At 43.8% G+C, this 19,694-nt stretch overlaps 1 protein-coding gene across 1 annotated transcript in view; it reads right to left on the bottom strand.

Annotated features, from left to right (window-relative positions):
* angpt4 (angiopoietin 4) overlaps nucleotides 1–19,694 on the bottom strand; it is a 125,321-nt gene that overhangs the window by 18,329 nt on the left and 87,298 nt on the right. Inside the window, exons 5-6 of the mRNA XM_043709991.1 lie at nucleotides 16,091–16,206; nucleotides 6,761–6,862 (exon numbers count right to left, since the gene is read on the bottom strand). Of these exons, the coding sequence (XP_043565926.1) occupies nucleotides 6,761–6,862; nucleotides 16,091–16,206 (218 nt within the window). The remainder of the gene's footprint in view (nucleotides 1–6,760; nucleotides 6,863–16,090; nucleotides 16,207–19,694) is intronic.

Genomic DNA, 19,694 nt, shown 5'->3' with positions numbered 1-19,694 from the left:
ATACCCCTGGATCTCCAGAGTTTAAAAGTGGCATCTGTAAACCCCGGTTGGAATCCCCATGCTCCCACTATCGGTGCATAGGGGGATGTTTTATGTGAGTTGCCCTCATTTTGCCGCATTATACTCCAAGCTTTAATTGTGTTTAGTATTATAGGGTTTTTACATTGATCTGTAATGATTTTCCTCTTGTCTGAAAATAAAAGGTTAATAAGTGGGCATTTTACTTGAGAAGCCTCGATGTCCAGCCAGATTAATTGCGGATCAGACAAGACCCAATCAACTATGTAACTTATGAGGGAACTTAACTGATATTTCCTAAAATCTGGGAAATCCAATCCTCCCCTTGCCTGTGGAAGCTGTAGCTTCTTCAGCTTAATGAGGGGCCGTCTATGATTCCAGATAAAGGAACCCAACCAGCCATATAATTTACGTAGAGCCAGCCTTGGCAGCATCACCAGAAGCTTTCTCATAGAGTATAGGAGATGGGGCAGGACATTCTGTTTAATTAGTGCTATTCTACCTAGCCAGGAAATTGGAAGGTCTCCCCATCGCTGGAGGTCCTGCCTTATCCTTTCTAGTAAATGCACAAAGTTAGCCTTCTATAACTGACCAAATACTTGGGGTAAGAAATATGCCTAAATATAAGAAACCCTCCAGGGACCACCGAAAGGGAAAGTGGGGTCCGTCCAATAAGTTGGATATACTGGCAAGGCCACCCATTGGCATATCCTCCGATTTTAAGAAATTAATTTTATAGCCTGAAAATACGCTAAATGTATTAATAAATGGATTAAGCGAAGCACGGACATCAAAGGATTACTGAGAAATAGAAGAACATCATCTGCATAACGGGTAATTTTATGTTTACCTGTACCAATCCTCGGGGCCGTTATATTAGGATCAGCCTGTATAGCTTCTGCTAGTGACTTGATTATTAGTGTAAATAGCCATGGCAAAAAAGGACATCCCTGACGGCAGACCTTATCCACACTGAAGCTATCCGAGTCTAATCCATTGGTAATCACAACTGCTCACTATACAGTGTTCAGACCCATTTGGTAAACACCTTTCCAACGCCAAACCTTTCCAATGTGTGAAACAAATATGACCATACAACCCTGTCGAATGCCTTTTCCGCGTCTAATGAGACTATTACTCCTGGTATCTTTCCCTGATGGCAGGCTTGAATCACATTCAAAACCCTTCTAACATTATTGGATGATCTATGGCCCTTAATAAACCCCGTCTGATCCTCCTTTATGATATGTGGCAATAGGAGAAAGTGAGGTCTGCAGATGCTGGAGATCAAAGTTGAAACTTTATTGCTGGAACAGCACAGCAGGTCAGGCAGCATCCAGGGAACAGGAGATTCGACGTTTTGGGCACAGGCCCTTCTTCAGGAATGAGCAATACCCTTTCTAGTGGCAATACCCTTTCTAGCCTCAATGCTAACGTTTTAGAGAGGATTTTAAAATCTACATTTAGCAAGGATATTGGTCTGTAAGATGCGCAGTCTTCTGGGTCCTTTTCTTTTTTTGAGGATAAGAGAGATATTCGCCTCTTTCAGCGAAGGCGGGAGACAACCCTGACTGTATGAATAGTTATACATGTCCATAAGTGGACCAGCCAATATTCCTGTAAATTCTTTATACAATTCAGCTTGAAAGCCATCTGGGCCGGGCGCCATACCGCTCTGAAGTTGCCTGATTGCGTCAAGTATTTCTTGGATTGTTAGGAGAACATTCGAGACCGATACCTGTTCTGGAGTTAGGTCCGGAAAGGTCAGGTTTTTAAAAAATGACTGCATCCTCCTAGTCCTGCCTTCGCAATCCTGCGATTTATATAAATCAGAATAAAATTTTCTAAAGATTGCGTTAATCCTTTTATGATCATGAGTCAGAATACCCGCACTTTCCTTCATAGACGGGATAGTTTGAGGGACCTTCTTTTTCTTTGCGAGAAATGTTAAATATCTACCAGGTTTATCGCCAAATTCATATAACCTTTGTTTTGCAAATAATATTTCCCTCTTAGCCGTTTGGGTAAGCATGGTGTTTAGAGATGTCCTAAGGGCCATAGTCCTTTTTAAATTTGATAATAGAAGGTCTGTCAGTGTATGTTGTTTCAGTCGCTTTTAAGAGAGCTTCGAGCAGATGCTGTTGTTCTCCCTTTAATTTTTTCTGGGTCGAAATGATCAAACCTCATGCGTAAGCTTTGATGGTCTCCCACATCATTGATGGGTTGCTAGCCGTACCTGAATTAATTTCTAAAAAAGTTTTAAAGAGAAGTACTTTACAAATTTACTATCTTTCATCAGAAAGGGGTCCATACGCCAATGCCAGGGGAATGTCTCAGTGTTCCTCGCCTTGATTTCCATATATACAGCAGCGTGATCGGCAATTGCTATACTACCTATTTTACAGGATGATATGGAATTTTTAAAAATCGAGGGGGCAAAAAACATATCGATTCTGGTATGACATTTATGTGGATTGGAGCAAAAAGAAAAATCTCTGCCCTGTGGATGAAGGCATCTCCATACATCTACTAGTCCTAATTCTTTGGTCAGATCCACCAATTGTCTAGATCTGGGAGATACTCCTGCAGTACTCTTGGGAATCCTATCTATTTCTGGATCCACAATACAATTAAAATCTCCCCCTATAATTGTATGACGGGCACCAAGAGCCATCGATTTTGAGAAGGCTTCCGTTATAAATTTAAAAGGATGTGCCGGGGGACAATACAGATTTAAGATCCCATATTCCTCTCCATTTATAAGGGCTTTAATCAGAATATATCGTCCAGATTCGTCTTTTATCTGGTTTAGGATTTTGGAAGGGAAATTCTTCCAAATAAGAATAACAACTCCCCTACTTTTTGAGCTGAAGGAAGAAAAAAAGGCCTGATCAAATCCACCCTGTCGTAATTTCAAGTCTTCTTTATCCAATAAGTGTGTCTCCTGTAGGAGAGCTATATCGACCCTTTCTTTCTTTAGATTTGCTAATCTTTTCTTCCTTTTGACTGGTGAATTACTCCCCTTGACATTCCAGGTGCACCACTTAACCGACTGACCAACCATAATCACTGGGCAAGTCCGAGACCCCTCGGGAGGGGAAACCTTATCCAGAACATCCCGAGCATAGAGCATATAAAATTCACACAAATAAAGGCTCTTTAATACAATCACATCGATATAATAAAAATCTATTTCTAAATAAAAAAAACATATTTAAATGGAGATTTTCCCCCTTGTTCCCGGGGGCATCACTTCCTTTCCAAAAGCCCATCATATCCTCTACCAACCAGTGCCCCACCCTTGACCCAGGCACCCCATGATAGGATGAAGTAAATTCAAATATACTACAGAGCTAGAATTAACAGTGAGCACCCTACTCCTCCACCTCCTACCCACACCAACACTTGGATATATTTAGTAATGTTAATACCATGTATAAACATATATAACTATAAAATTACACAGTCTCAACAAGTAATAATTAAATATAATAATACAAAATAACAGGGGAAAACAACACCGCTCCTAAAACAGAGATAAAATAGGATAAGGTAACCACCTCCCCCCCACCTACATTAACCAGACCCCCCCGGCCTATATATATATATATTTAAAAAAGGAGGGGGGGAAGAAAATCGCTAAGTAGAGAACAAATAAATAAATCCCTCTCCCCACCCCCCGAAGATAATATTAAACAGTAAGGTAATGAAAGGGATTAATATTAAAAAAAGGGGGGGGGTGTAAACCGGGGTGGGGGGAGAGCAAAACAACATCAATTAACTCTTACAATTTATCTAAGAGAGTCCAAAAATTCCTTTGCCTTTTCCGGCGATCTGAAGTTATACACGGACCCTTCATGGTTAAAGCATAGCGTTGCTGGGTAGCACAAGGAGTACTGAATATTTAAGTCCCTTAAACACTTCTTCACTTCATCAAACACCTTCCTCTTTTGGACCGGAGCTGGGGAAAAGTCCTGGAATAACATAATCTTGGATCCTTTATAAATCATGGCTTGAGAATCTTTCCCAAGATTTCTGGAAGCTTCTAAGAGCATCAGCCTCTTCTTATAGCTCTGCAGCCGGAACAGGACTGGGCGTGGGCGCTGGTTCGAGCCGGGCCCGCGTATTGCAACCTAGTAGGCCCATTCCACCCTTACCTGGCCTGCTCCAGCATCCAGATTTAAAAGCTGTGGAAGCCACTATTCGAGAAACGCTCTAAGCTGGCCTTCCTCTTCCTGTTCGGGAAGGCCCAGCAAACAAATATTTTTTCGACGACCTCGATTCTCAAGGAGGTCAATGTGATTCTCTAAGCTCCAGACTCGCTGTTCGAGAGTCCGGACCCGATCCACGGGCGATTCTGCTGGAGTCTCGGAAGTCGCGGCCTTTAGCTCCGCCCCTCCGACTTGGCGCTTGATTTCCTTGATGTCGCGGTCTTGCTTTTGTAGCACGGCCGAGAGTGAGTCCCATCAGCTCCGGGACTCTTCGATGAAGGCGTCGATCTTTGCGCCAAGTTTGGAGATTATTTCCACGAGGCTCGCCATCGTAGGTAAGTCCCCCGGGGCGGCTGCGGACGCCTCAGCTGCAGCTGGAGACGGTGGGGGAGGGGTTCCTGCCTGCTGAGAACTGCAGGCTCCCTTCCCTTTAGTCATTTTTACAGGAGATTAGATTGTTTAAATTCAGTACTGAACAACTAATTACATTAAGTAAAACCTATTTTCGGTGATTTGGTGAGGGTGGAGGAGGAGGGTGGACTACTTTGCCCAAGTCTTGGGAGGAGCACTATAGACTCAGACTTGCTGGGTCGCCGCCATCTTGGATCCTCCCTCCCTGTTCTTTCTAAATGTTCTAAACCCTGGAATATCAAGCAACCATTCCTGCCCCTGTGAGACCCACGTCTCTGTTATGGCCACAACATCGTAGTCCCAAGTACTTATCCATCTTTAGAAAGGTGGCATCAGATCTTGAAGACCATGTTGAGAGCATACTGTCAGGATTACCCGAATGATTGGGATAAAGGTATCCCATTTGTATTGTTTGCCATTAGAGATGTCCCGAACAAATCTATTCAGTTCACTCCCTTTGAGTTAATTTTCAGGCATGAAGTGAGAGGCCCTTTGAAAATAATTAAAGAAAAATTGACAGGACCAATGTTGGAGATCTCACACTTAGATTATGTATCGGAGGTGAGGGAGAGATTAGATCGAGTAGGATGAGTTAGCTAAACAGCACCTGAATAGGGCACAGCATAGAGTGAAGCAGGTGGAAGATAAAATCTCTGAGACTTGGACGTTTTCCTGAGGGGATGACATGTTATTACTGTTACCAGTGATAGGAGATCCCTTCAAAGGTCAGTTTAGTGGTCCCTATCAAACTGAGAAGAAGTTGAGTCAGCTGAACTAACTAGTAAAGATGTCAGACAGGAAAAAAGGTCTCGGGTATGTCTTGTGAACATGTTGAAACTGCATTATACTGGAGAGAAAGAACTGGAGAAACAGGTGTTAGTTACTGCTCCGCAGAGTGAGGCATCAAATCCAGATGATGTGGATTTTGATGTGCCTCAAAATATATTAAAAAATGAAGATGTCCTTGAGGAGTGGGATAGGCTAGTAAACTATCTGTCTCAGGAGCATAGAACACAGTTGAAAGATTTGTTACAGCAGTATAAGGACATATGTAAGAATCAGATGGGGAGGACTAATGCTATTGTACATGAAGTAACGTAAGGAATACTGTTCTGATAAAACAACTTCCCTATTGGCTTAATCCTTTCAAAACCAGACAGGTCCAGAAGGAGGTGGAGGCCATGCTCGATGAGAACATCATCTAACCAAGCCAGAGCGAGTAGAGTTCGCTGATCATCTTAGTTCCCAAACCGGATGGGACCCAATGATTCTGCGTGGATTATCGGAAGGTCAGCGTCATTACAAAATTGGACTTAGATCCAATTCTGAGATTGGAGGACTGTATCGAGAAAATCAGACAAGCCAGTTCCATCACCAAGTTGGACTTAATGCGAGGTTACTGGCAGGTAACTTTATCAGAGTTGGCGAAAGAAATTTCTACATTTGTAACCCCAAATGGGCTATATCTGTTTAAAGTGATGCCCTTTGGAATGAAGAACGCACCCGCCACATTCCAAAGACTCATGAACAGAGGTGCGGCTGGATGAACAAACTTTGCAGTCTATTTGGACGATGTAGTGATTTTTAGTAAGTCCTGGAAAGATCACATGGTACAGTTGGCAGAGCTCTTTGAACAACTATGAGAAGCAAAACCAGTGATAAACTTAAAACTGAATTTGCGAAAGCAGAGGTGACGTTCTTGGGACATAACATCGGTCATTGAAGGTTGACCCCATGGAATGCAAAGACGAAGGCCATCGAGGAATTTCCACAGCCAACCTCAAAGAAAGAGGTGATTCGACTCTTAGGACTCAGCGGATTCTATGAGGGGTTTACCCCGTGTCATAATAAAGGTGTCATCAACAGCACTATCAAGCAGCACCTGCTCAGCAATAACCTGCTCAGAGACGCCCAGTTTGGATTCCCCCAGGGCCACTCAGCTCCTCACCTCATTGGAGCCTTGGTTCAAACATGGACAAAAGAGTTGAATTCCAAAAACAAATAAGTAACACCCATCTCAAGAGTGACTGCATGTCACAAAAATACATCAGTAGTTGTAAGCACTTGCAGATGTCCCCAGCTTGTGAAGGATGCTCAAACTTAGCAAGTGTTTTACTCACCATTTTATACTCCCTCCAGTTCCTCTGAAAGTCTGTGCTGCCATTCACTCTCCTCTGTATAACAGTCCAGCCCCCACCACTGGTCTCCATGTCACAGTAAACCTGCCGAGAGAAAGAGGGAAAACCGACACTGTACATAGTCACATGAGTGCAAAGCTCAATGGCATTGGAATGTCAGCTGTTTAAATGGAGGGCTCAAAAAGCCACTGAATATAATGAGCAGGCAATGCCAGGCAACTTAATGCCAGAGACAGCTTAATCCTGCCCTAGTTGCCTTAAACTTTCTTCGTAAGACATGCCCTCTAGTCCAGGCAGCATCCTGGTAAATCTCCTCTGTATCCTCTCTAAAGCTTCTACATCCTTCCTATAATGAGGCGAGCAGAACTGAACACAATATTCCAACTGTCGTCTCACCAGGGCTACATAAAGCTGCAGCACTACCTTGTGGCTTTTAAACTCAAACCCCCTGCTAATGAAAGTCAACACACTGTATGCCTTCTTAACAACGCTATCAACTTTGAGGGACCTATGGATGTGGACCCCAAGATCCCTCTGTTCCTCCACAGTGCCAAGAATCCTGTCTTTAACCCTGGAATCTGCATTCAAATTCAACCTTCCAAAATGAATTACTTCACACTTTTCCAGGTTGAACTCCATCTGCCACTTCTCAGCCCAGTTCTACATCCTGTGAATGTCCCATTGTAACCTACAACAGCCCTCCACACTATCCACAACTCCACCGACCTCGTGTCATCGGCAAACTTACTAACCCACATCCAAGTCATTCATAAAAATCACAAAGAGCAGAGGTCCCAGAACAGATCCCTGCGGAACACCACTCCAGGTTGAATACTTTCCATCAACTTCCACCCTCTGTCTTCTATGGGCCTGCCAATTCTGTATCTAAACAGCCAAATTTCCCATTATCCCATGCCGCCTTACTTTCTGAATGATCCTACCATGGAGAACCCTATTTAATGCCTTGCTAAAATCCATTTATGCCATGTCTACTGCTTCACCTTCATCAATGTGTTTTGTTACATCCTCAAAAAATTCAATAAGGTTTGTGAGGCATACCTGCCCCTCACAAAGCCATGCTGACTATCTCTAATCAAACTATGCTTTTCCAAATAATCATAAATCCTGTCTCTCACAATCCTCTCCAATAATTTGCCCACCATTGACATAGACTGACTGGTCTGTATTTCCAGGGTTATCCCTGTTCCTTTTCTTGAACAAGGCAATAACATTTGCCACCCTCTAATCATCTGGCACTTTTCCAGTAGACAGTGAGGATGCAAAGATCATCACCAAAGGTGCAGCAATCTCTTCCCTTGCTTCCTCTAGTAACTTTGGGTATATCTCGTCTGGCCCAGGGGACTTATCTATCCTCATGCTTTTCAAAATGTTCAGAACATCATCCTTCTTGACATCAACCTGTTCACGCATTTCAGCCTGTTTCACAATTGACAAGATCCCTCTCAGTATTCATTAAGGACCTCTTCTACCTCTTCCGACTCCAGGCACATGTTCTCTCCATTATCCCTGATTGGCCTTACCCTCCCTCTGGCCATCCGTTTGTTCCTCACATAAGTGTAGAATGCCTTAGTGTTTCCCTTGGTCTTAACTGCCAAGGCTTTTTCATGCCCCCTTCTAGCTCTCCTGAGTCCATTCTTCAGTTTCTTCCTGGCTACCTTGTAATCCTCTAAAGCCCTGTTTGATCCTTACTTCCTCAACCTTAAGTAAGCTTCCTTGTTCCTCTTGACTGGATATTCTGCATCTCTTGTTGTCCAAGGATCCTTCACCCTACTACTCCTTCCCTGCCTCAGTGGGTCAAACCGATTCAGCACTCGCAGCAAGTGCTCTCTGAACAACCTCTACATTTCTGTCATGCATTTCCAAGAATATCTGTTCCAAATTTATGCTCCACAGTTCCTGCCTAATAGCATTTAACTTTCCCCTGCCACAATTAAATATTTTTCCATTGTGTCTGCTCCTATCCCTGTCCATGAGTTTAGTAAAGGTCAGTGGGTTGTGATCACTATCACTGAAATGCTCTCCCACTGAGAGATCTGACACCTGATCTGGTTCGTTGCCAAGCACCAAATCCAATATGGCCTCCCCTCGAGTTGGCCTATCTACATATTGAGTCAGGAATCCTTCCTGGACACGCCTGAAAATGTGTGCTCCATCCAATCAATATTAGGGAAGTTGAAGTCACCCATGATAACAACTCTGTACTTCTGCACCTTTCCAAAAGCTGTCTCCCAATCTGCTCCTCTGTGTCTGTTGCTATTGGGGGGCCTGTAGAAAACTCGCAGTAAAGTGACTGCTCTTTTCTGTTTCTGACTTCCACCCATACTAACTCTGTAGACAAACACTCTTTGATGCCCTCCCCTTCTGCAGTTGTTATACTATCCCTGATTAGCAATGCCGCTCCCCAACTTTTTTTACTTCACCCCTTTTCCTTTTGAAATATCTAAACTCCAGAACATCAGCAACCATTCCTGCCCCTGTGTTATCCAAGTCTCCGCACAACATCGTAGCTGCAAGTACTGATCCATGCTCTATGTTCATCAGCCTTATTCCTGATACTTCTTGCGTTAAAATAGACACACTTCAGCCCATCTCACTGACTACACTATCAACTGTCCATCCATCCTCAGAGAATCTCTACACACTATGTCTGCCTGTTCACCAGCTACCCCATCCTCTGATCCATAGCTCCGGTTCCCATCCACCGCCAAACTAATTTAAACCCTCCCATAGGGCTCTACCAAACCTCCTGCCCAGAGTAATCAAGATGGCATACAGCACACTTGCCTTCATCAGCCGCGATATCAAATATAAAAGTTGATAAGTTATGTTAGAATTGTATAAAATTTTAGTGATGCCACATTTGGAACATTGCCCACAGTTCTGGACACCACACAACCAGCAGGATGTGGATACTTTGGAGAGGGTGCAGAGAAAGTTGACCAGAATGTTGCCTGTCTGGCGGGTTTTAGGTATGTGGAGAGTTTGGATAAACTCAGAATGTTTTCACTGGAAAGACGGAGCGACCTGAAAGAGGTTTTCAAAATTCTGAGAGGCATAGATAGGGTGGATAGTCAGAGGCTTTTCCCCAGGGTGGAAAGGTCCACTATACGAGGGCACAGGTTTAAGGAGAGAGGGGAAGGTTTAGGGGAGAGGTGTGGGGAAACATTTTCACAGAGTGGGGTGGTGCCTGGTACACATTGCCAGTGGAGGTGATGGGGCACTTTATCAACATGTAAAGTGTATCTTGATAAACACAAGCATAGGAGGCAAGCAAAATGACAGAAACCACGCATGGACATTAAGTAGCAGGTCTGTACAGAGATTAGGAATCAGTACAGGCTTGGTTGGCCGAACAGCCTGTTCCTGCGCTGTTTTGTATTGTATTCAATCTTACAGAATAACAAAGCACCTTATTGCTGTAGAAATCTCAATTTCTCTCTACTATTTTGCTTCATGAATCAATGGGCTAAAGTGAATTCCCAATGAACCTTTATTCCAGTTCATTCCTGGGATATGGGTGTCATTGGTAAGGGCAGTATTTATTGTCAGCGTGATAGTGACGGTGAGTCACCCTTCTGAACAAAACATAGGAGCTGGCTATCAGAGAAAATCTGAATAAGAGTCATACTGGACTCAAAACAGTAATGCTGTTTTGCTCTCCACAGACGCTGCCAGAACTGCTGAGTTTCTCTAGCAATTTGTTTTTGTTTCAGATTTCCAGCATCAGCAGTATTTTGTTGTTACTTGAGTAGATAACTAATTTGTTTCTGAATAAACAGGGTCTTTGTGGATTCGGAGGCACACATGGGTCAGACCAGTTGATGAAGGGTTTTCATTCCCTCATGGGAAACCAATGTCTTTTTGCAACAATCAGGTAGTTTCATAGTCTCTGTAAGTGACATTACCTTTGTCTCCCAGATTTCCAGGCTGAATGGCTTCCTGGAACCAAATCACTCTCTTTATTTCATAATACAATTCCAACAGCTACAATGGGGTTTGAACTTATATCTCTGAGATCATCAGTCCTGACCTCTGAATGACTAATTTAGCAGCATAACCACTGTCACTCAAAGTTAATCCTGTGTTGTATTTTTATCCATGCATGTTTTCCAGCCTCGTTTAGGCTTTAAAACAGCACTGGCTGTAACTATTTACAATTCTAGAGGAAACATTTGAGTCTCAGAAAGCAAATCAAAAACTAATGTCATTTACAAAATGCAGTGTAAGGACTGGAACAAACACTACCTTGGACAAACAGGCAGAAAATTAGCCACCAGCCACATGAACATAAACTAACCACAAAAAGACATGACCCACTCTCACTAGTATCCTTACATACAGATAAGGAAGGATACCACTTTGACTGGGACAACACATCCATCCTAGGACAAGCCAAACAAAGACACGCTCGAGAATTCCTAGAAGCATGGCATTCCAACCGGAATTCTATCAACAAACACATTGAGTTAGACCCCATCTACCACCCTCTGAGAAAAAGAACAGGAAGTGACTTCACCACAGGAAATGACATCACCAACCAAAGAAACCCAAACACATAAATAGAAAGCAGGAATTTTCAGCATTGCTTCGCCTGAGGCCCACTGAAGATGTTACCTAGTAAGGTAACAAAATGTCTGGAAATGAACCTTCCAGCTCAGCGAGCAAACCTACATCCAGCAAATCAATGAATAAGTTTCCCTGTGTTTGACCCCAAAACAGCCACATTCCATATCCACAGATATCGAGGGTGAGAGAAACACAGTTAACATTTCGAGACTGAGTGTGATTTTCCTAGTGCCGGATAAAGTCTTTGATCATAAAATGTTTCATGGGGCATCATCACCAGTACTGGGGCTATGCCAATGGGATGGGCTCCACCTGAATCATACTGGGACCACAGTCCTGGCCATTTGCATAGTGAGGGTTGTGGATAGGGCTTTAAACTAAATTGTGTGAGATAGGGGTGTTCAGTTACATGGAAAATGTTAGAGGGGGTGGGGGGAGAACTCAGCAGAGTTTATTAAACACAGAACACATAATAGGATTGAGAGTATGGAAAGGGTCAGGTACAGCAGATAAGGGCACAACTGTGAGAAGGGGGACAGTCAACACAGGACTGAGGGTTGGGTAATTAAATGCACACAGTGTATGAAACAAGGTAACTGAGCTGGTAACGCAGGGTGAAATTGGCCAGTATGGTGATTTGAGTATCACAGGGCTGGGGAACTAAATATCCAAGGATACATGTCCTACTGAAAGGACACATGGATGGGCAGAGGGGGCAGGGTTGCCTTGTCGTAAGAAATGAAATTAAACCAACAGCAAGAAGTGAAATAAAGTTAGGAGGTGTAGAATCTGTACAGGTAGAATTGAGAAACCACAAAGGATAAAAGAACCTGATGGGAATTATGTACAGGCCTCCCAGCAGTAGTCAGGATATCAGAAAGAAAATAAGCAATAAAGGGGGAGAAGATGAAACATGAGAATAAGCTAGGCCGTACTATAAAAGAAAATTGCAAGAGTATTTTAGATATCTAAATGGAAAGAGAGAGGTAAGAGTGAATGTTGGACCACTGGACAATGAGGCTGGAAAAGTAGTAACAGGAAACAAAGAAATAGTGGAGGAACCGAACAGGTGCTCTGAATCAGTTTCCACAGTAGAAGACACCAGCAACCCTACCAAACTTCAAGAGAGTCAGGGAAAGAGGGGAGTGTAATAACCATCTCTATGGAGAAGATACTGGGGAAGCTGCAAAGTCTGAAGGTGGCAAATCACCTGGACTGGATGAACTATAGCCCAGAGTTCTGAAGGTGACAGCTGAGGAGACTGTAGAGGCGTTGGTGGTGATTTTTCAGGAATCACTGGAGTCAGAGGGTGCCAGAGGACTGGAAAATGGCTAATGTAACACCCCTGTTTAAGAAGGGAAGGATACAGAAAATAGGGAACTATAGGTCAGTTAGCCTGACCTTGGTAAGATTTTCAAGTTCATTATGAGATTGAGGAGTTATTGAAAGTTATTGGTAAAGTAGGGCTGAGTCATCATGGCTTCATCATTGCAGGTTGAAATAACTGCACAGAGGCTAGGTCCTGTCACCAGATCACCCTTTATTTACTGTGGCCAGCCAATTCAGAGTCAGTCCTCAACGGAGGAGATTGGTCATCCAGGGCTTTCCTGATTGGCCCAGGTTAACAACCCCAATCAATGACCTCATAGTCAGTGAGGTCCACCTGGTTCCAATCACTACATGGGTCATGCCTGAGAAATCTGTTTAAATTCTTTGAGGAGGTCATGAGCAAGTTAGATAAAGGAGGGCCAGTGGATATAATCTTTTTGGATTTTCAGAAAGGCCTTTACAGAAGGAAATGCATAGGAGGCTGCTTAAACGAGAATACAGTCCATTTGGTTAGGGGCAAGGTTCTGGCATGCATAGAGAATTAGCTGACTGGCTGAAGGCAGAGAATGGGAATAAAGGATGCAAAAATCGGTGGAGTTTTGGTTATCAAAGGATACAGCAGGACATAGATCAGCTGCAGATATGGGCAGAGAAATGGCAGGTGGAGTTTAATCCAGGTAAGCGCGAGATGCTGCACTTGAGTTTAATCCAGGTAAGCGCGAGATGCTGCACTTTAGGAGATCAAATATTAAGGAAAAGTATACAGTTAATGGCAGGACCCTGAATAGCATTGATGTACAGAGGGATCTTGGGGTTCAAGTCCATTACTCCCTGAAAGTGGCCCCACAAGGAGACAGGGTGGTAAAGAAGGTGTACGGCATGCTGCCTTTATTGGTCGGGGAATTGAGTACAAGAGTCAGGATGTCATGGTGCAGCTTTATAAGACTTTGGTTAGGCCACACTTGGAATATTGTGTCAAATTCTGGTTGCCACATTATGGGAAGGGTGTGGAGGCTTTGGAGAGGATGTGGAAGAGGTTTACCAGGATACTGCCTGGATTAGAGGGTATGAGCTACAAGGAGATGCTTGAAAAACTTGGATTGTTTTCTCTGGAGCAGCGGAGGCTGAGGGGAGACTTGATAGAAGTCTGTAAAGTTACTAGATAGGGTTGACAGTCAGAATCTTTTTCAGAGAGTTGAAATGTCTAAAACTAGGGGGCAAACATTTAAGGTGAGAGAGGAAAAGTTCAAAGGAGCTGTGAGGGGCAAGTTTCTTGCACAGAGAGGGGTAGGAGTGTGGAACACGCTGCCAGGAGTGGTGGTGGAGGCAGATATGATAGGAGTGTTTAAGGGACTTTTAGATAAACACACGGACATGCAAAGGATGAAGGGATATAAACCCAGGGCAGGCAGAAAGAATTCATTTAATTTGGCCTCATGTTTGGCACAACATGGTGGGCCAAAGGGCTGGTTCCTGTGCTGCACTGTTCTATGTTCTAAGATGTTTCAAACAGTAGGAGAGACTAAGATCGGAGGGCACAGCCTCAGACTGAAGGGAGGGATTGAGGAGGGATTGCTTCAGCCAGAGGGTGGGGAATCTGTGGAACTCATTGCTGCAGAGGGCTATGGAAGCCAATGTATTTCAGACAGAGATGGATAGGTTCTTGATTAGTAAGGGGAGCAAGGGTTACAGACAGAATGCAGGCAAATGGGGTTGAGAAACATATCAAACATGACTGAATGGCGGAGCAGACTTGATGGGCCGAACGGCCTAATTCTGCTCCTATATCTTATGATGAAATCTGCGTTCACAGACAGGTTTTTCCTCATTGACTGTCTCTGACTCTGCCTTAAAAAGGAAGAAGAGACTGACCAGACTCACAACATTAACTCTGTTTCTCACTCTACACATGCTGTGAGTTTCTCCAGCTCTCTGTGCTTTGTTTCAGATTTCCAGCATTTGCTGTGTTTTGCTTTTACACAGATTTCAATGCAATTTCAGCAAACTCACATGGAACATCACGGGAGCCTCTGGCGCGCGATCGTAGTGTGATCTCATCTTCTTCTAATATCTGAGCAATGATGAGCATCTAGTGACTGACTTGCTATCGATCAAAACCAGGGAAACCTCTGGTTACTGGAACCAAAACTTAAAAGCAGAGACTTACTGGAGAAGGTTAAAAATCACATGGCACCAGGTTCTAGTCCAACAGGCTTATTTGGAAGGACAAGCCTTCAGAGTGCTGCTCCTTCTTCAGGTAGCTATAACCTGGTGTTGTATGGTTTTTAACTTTAACACCGGCTCCTCCCGGCATTATTGAGAAGCACATTCAGTAAACCAGGGGTCAATGGCCAAGAGCCAAGAGCAGGATATGGGATCTTGCCCTCCTTCTGTGAGTGCCTGGAACAAACCCCATTCAGAAAAAGTCAATGAAGGGTAAATCCCTCAAAGTCCAGCCCATCTCTAGTTTTCAACTCTACTCTTGTCCATACACCATGCCAACTTCAGTTGGTCATGTCCCTGGTGGTGTAATCACATGGTTGGCTTGGTTAGCTCAGATGATTAGACTGTGGCGCTGATAATGGCAAGGTCATGGGTTCAATCCACACAGTGACCAGCTATAGCATTGGGGTTTGCATTTTCTGGGTCTGTGTTAGGGTGGCATGGTGGCTCAGTGGTTAGCACTGCTGCCTCACAGCACCAGGGTCCCAGGTTTGATTCCAGCCTTGGGTGACTGTCTGTCTGTGTGGAGTTTGCACATTCTCCCCATGTCTGCGTGGGTTTCCTCTGGGTGCTCAGGTTTCCTCCCACAGTCTAAAAACATGCAGGTTTGGTGAATTGGCCATGCTAAATTGCCCATAGTGTTAGATGCAGGGGAATGGATCTGGGTGGGTTGCTCTTCAGAGGGTCAGTGTGGACTTGTTGGGCCGAAGGGCCTGTTTCCACACTTTAAGTAATCTAATCTAATCTTTCTATACTAACTGCCCCCACCCCCCCCCAACAAGCTCACCATTGGTCACCTGACAAGTCCATTGATGATAGCCCCTCAATGGGACATGGCCTGAATTAATTTTAACTGTCAGGGGGTCGTTTCTTTTCCATGGATTACATTTTAATGCTTTCATTGCTCTGGAGAATTTTCTTGTGTTCTGAAGAGTCACCTTCAAACCCTGTGGGCTCCAGGGCATTTTTGAAGGGTTGGGGGGCTGTGCATTTATGACCAGTAAAACGATGTAGGGGTAACTTTATTTGAGATTGGAATGTTTTGAAGGACAAAGAGTGGAACTACCAACCAAGACAATAATAACACCCTCAGAATGTGACAGAAAGTAACATGTTATTGAAGGGCCTGTGCTAGCATGGAGACTGAGCAGGAGGAGACATGGAATTACTTACCTTCCGATGCTCCGTCATGTTCTCAATGTGGATTGTGTAAATCCCGCTCACGTTGGCCCCAGACTCCAAGGCATCTGCACAATCTCTGAAGATCTTATCTTCCTTCTTACCCATGGCTGTTTGATAAAGAATTAGGTTAAAGAACTGTCAGAGAAAAAAAAATGACAATTCCAGTGCTGGAAACCTGGACGGAAGTTCAGAAAACAGTTGAAAATAAAAAAGGAATAGAATTAGGAGCTGGACTTGGGCCATTCTGCTGCACCCCATTCAGAATGTGTCATTTGGCTGATCTTCCAACTCATCGTCACCTTCCGACACTATCCCCATAACCCCCTGAGTGAGTGAAACTCTACTGACATCAGGCTGGAACAGCCTCCACAGTATCTGGGGTCGAGAATTCCAAACATTCACCAATTTCTGAGTGACAGCATTTCTCCTCAAAACTCAGTCTTCAGCCCAAAGTAAGACAGTGACCCTGCATTCTAAATTTCTGAGTTGAGTAACATTTTCTTAACATCTCCGTATCCCTTAAGAATTTTATAAGGTTCAATTCAATCATCTTCCCTTCTTCTCAATTCCAGGAAATAAAGTCACCTGCAAAAGATGAGTATTTCTGCAGATGTGCAGCCTTTTATCCTGCAGATAGGCCTGAACCTTATCTTTTGTTCCTGTATGGGATGTGGGCCTCACCTGCAAGACTTGCATTTGTCGCTCACCTTCGTCATCCTTAAACTGAATAACCTGCTAAGGGCCACATCAAAGCTCAGTCAAGAGTCAATTGCATTGCTGTAGGTCTGGAGTCAGGATTATGCCAGATCAGTGAGGATGGCAGATTTCCTTCCCTAAAGGTACATTAGTGAACCAAATGGGAGTTTATAAAAGTTGACACATGGTTAAGTAGTTACTATTAGACAAACTTTGAACTGAATTCACATTTCATCTTCTGCCATGATAGGATTCAAACCCATATCCCCAGAACATTAGCCTGTGGTTCTGTACCACCAACATCAACATTAACACTACACCACCCCATCCCCTGGTCTATAAAGCTAGGCTCAGTAATGGGCCTATGGTGACCATCTGGTTGTTATCAGCCTCTTTGTATCTCCTGGCCCACCGTAACATGATTGACAATTAACTGCCCTCTGAACAACCCTTTCAGTTCAAGGGCAATTCGGGCTGGATAACAAGTGCTGGCCTAGGCAACAACACCCACACTCTGTGAGAGCATTCATACAAAAACCAGCTGTAGGTGCTGAGGGTCAGTTGGACCTGTCAAGGTGGAAGGGGAGGTCATTTCGATGGGTAAGAGTGTTGAGGAACATGGAGCAGAATGAGGAACTGAAACTGAGCACATCTCTTTTACAATCTGATCAAACAGTTTGAAATTCTGCACCTAATATTGAAAAGATGGAGGCAGAAAGTGTGGATGTTTAAGGAAGTGTTGGATTGTACAATGAGCTGAAGTACGCTGCAGTAATGGATGAAATAGTATGTCTCACATGGTACCTACCTGTACTTAATAATATTTCAATTTTACATGGAGACCTTTTCTATGGATTAATGAAAGAGAAGAGGAATAACATGGCCACAATCATCCCCGTTGCCTCACTCAGGCAAAGGTTAATTTATTGTTATTATGGCTTCTTAGATTTTCATTTCTCCAAACCACGGATTTGGAGTGGAGTGGTGATGTGGAAATTGCAGCCAGTCCTGAACATGTGAACCATTAATAAATCTCTGAGCGTATATCAGAAATCTCCAAACAAGCAACTGAATGTGTAGCAGATTCCGGGAGTCTGTCGCTCTCCTGACCCATTCTTCACTCATGTATTAAAGCATTTTCCCAAGGTAGCACATACCAAGTCACCCATGGGAGAGCTCAAATTGGATATATTTTATAGAAAGTTTAAGCAGGGAATTCTATTTCACTGCCATTCACCCTGTGAAAAAGCTAAACATTTGGATGTGTTTTACATCCAATTTTTTCTCCCAGTCCTGTCATCTCAAGCTGTCAGGAATATATATGAAAGATGAAGAGGTCACTTTATTGGTGAGCAATGATTTTCTCAATGCTACGGATGTCATGTGGAGAGTAGTTTTGGAGTAGTCAATACGAATAGTTGAGAATAGCTTAGCAAGGATTTCTACATTTGGACCAAGTATCAGGATATCGGGGGAGAAAAGACAGAATTCTAAACCATTTTGCCACATAAACAGGGAAAAATGAAGTTGGGGAAGATGCCATTCAGATCATCCTATCTGTACTGGCTGAAAGAGAGTTATTGTAACCTGATCACAGCTCAGGGTCCAGAGCCATGTACATTCCAACACCTTAGGTTCATATTCACGTGTCATCTTTTTAAACTGGCTGATCTGTCCTTTCAAACAGTGACTCCACCAACATTTGGGAAAACATTCCCCTTAATGACCAGGCCCTTCCCAACCTAATCAAGTGTTTCTTACTCGAGGGCTTGCAGAGAAATAGATTCCAAGCTGGTTAGAGACAAAAAAAAAACTAAAGATGCTGGGATCCAAAGTAGACAAACAGGCATTCTGGAAGAACACAGCAAGCCAAGCAGCATCAGGCTGTTGGCCATACTGATAGGGGCTGAGGGTGGAGGTGGGGTTTAAGAAGGAGCAAGGTGGGGAGGGCACGGGCTTGGATCATGACCAGCCTCTCTAACGAACATTGTGGAATCAGAAGGAACAGTCCTGCTTCAAGTTTCCGAGCTGTCCCATGGTCATCAGGAGTGAATCACTAAGACCCTGCTCTAGGACACAAACACTGATGGGGCCATTCCATAAATACGATGATACTTTTCATGCTCTTCCATTCCCTCATGGGGAAAGGAGGAAATAACAAGAAATAGTCTGCTGTTGTCCAGTCAGGTAATGAAAAGACTGGACACTTTCTGATTGGCCGTGGGAAGAGTGAGGAAGGACAAGCTGCATCAGCAATGGCGTGAGTGAAGGAGTACATTGTGGGAGTGGACTTACCAAGCAATCAATTGCTGAGGAGCAGAAGACTCAGACCATATGATGAAACCTGGAGGCGTGTGACTTCTGACCTTGTCCACCCCAGTCTAACACCGGCACCTCCACATCCAATGAGTACAAGATTCTGAAGGCGTTAAATGGAATTGTTGTTCCAGGGAAATAGTTCAGTTAAAGGAGTCTCAGACAAGGGGAACTAATCAAAAGTTAGAGTCAAATGTCTTGAGTGAAATTGGGAAACAGTTAGTAGGCTAACGATTCTTACATTATATGTTAATGATATAGAAGATGGTATTAATAGTAACATTAGCAAATTTGCTGATGATACAAAGCTGGATGGCAGGGTGAAACATGAGGAGGATGTTAGGAGATTACAGGGTAACCTGGACAGGTGAGGTGAGTGGACAGACACATGGCAGATGCAGTTTAATGTGGATATACGTTCTTCCTCCAACCGTCGTGTTGCTATGGTCCAATCCCGGCACCTTCCCTTGCAACCGCAAGAAATGCAAAACTTGCGCCCACACCTTCCCCCTTACTTCTCTCCAAGGCCCCAAGGGATACTTCCATATCCATCACAAATTCACCTGCACCTCCACACACATCA

The sequence above is a fragment of the Chiloscyllium plagiosum genome, chromosome 20 (genome assembly GCF_004010195.1).
Source record: "Chiloscyllium plagiosum isolate BGI_BamShark_2017 chromosome 20, ASM401019v2, whole genome shotgun sequence".
Classification (NCBI taxonomy): Eukaryota; Metazoa; Chordata; class Chondrichthyes; order Orectolobiformes; family Hemiscylliidae; genus Chiloscyllium; species Chiloscyllium plagiosum.
This window is presented reverse-complemented; position numbering and strand designations above follow the sequence as displayed.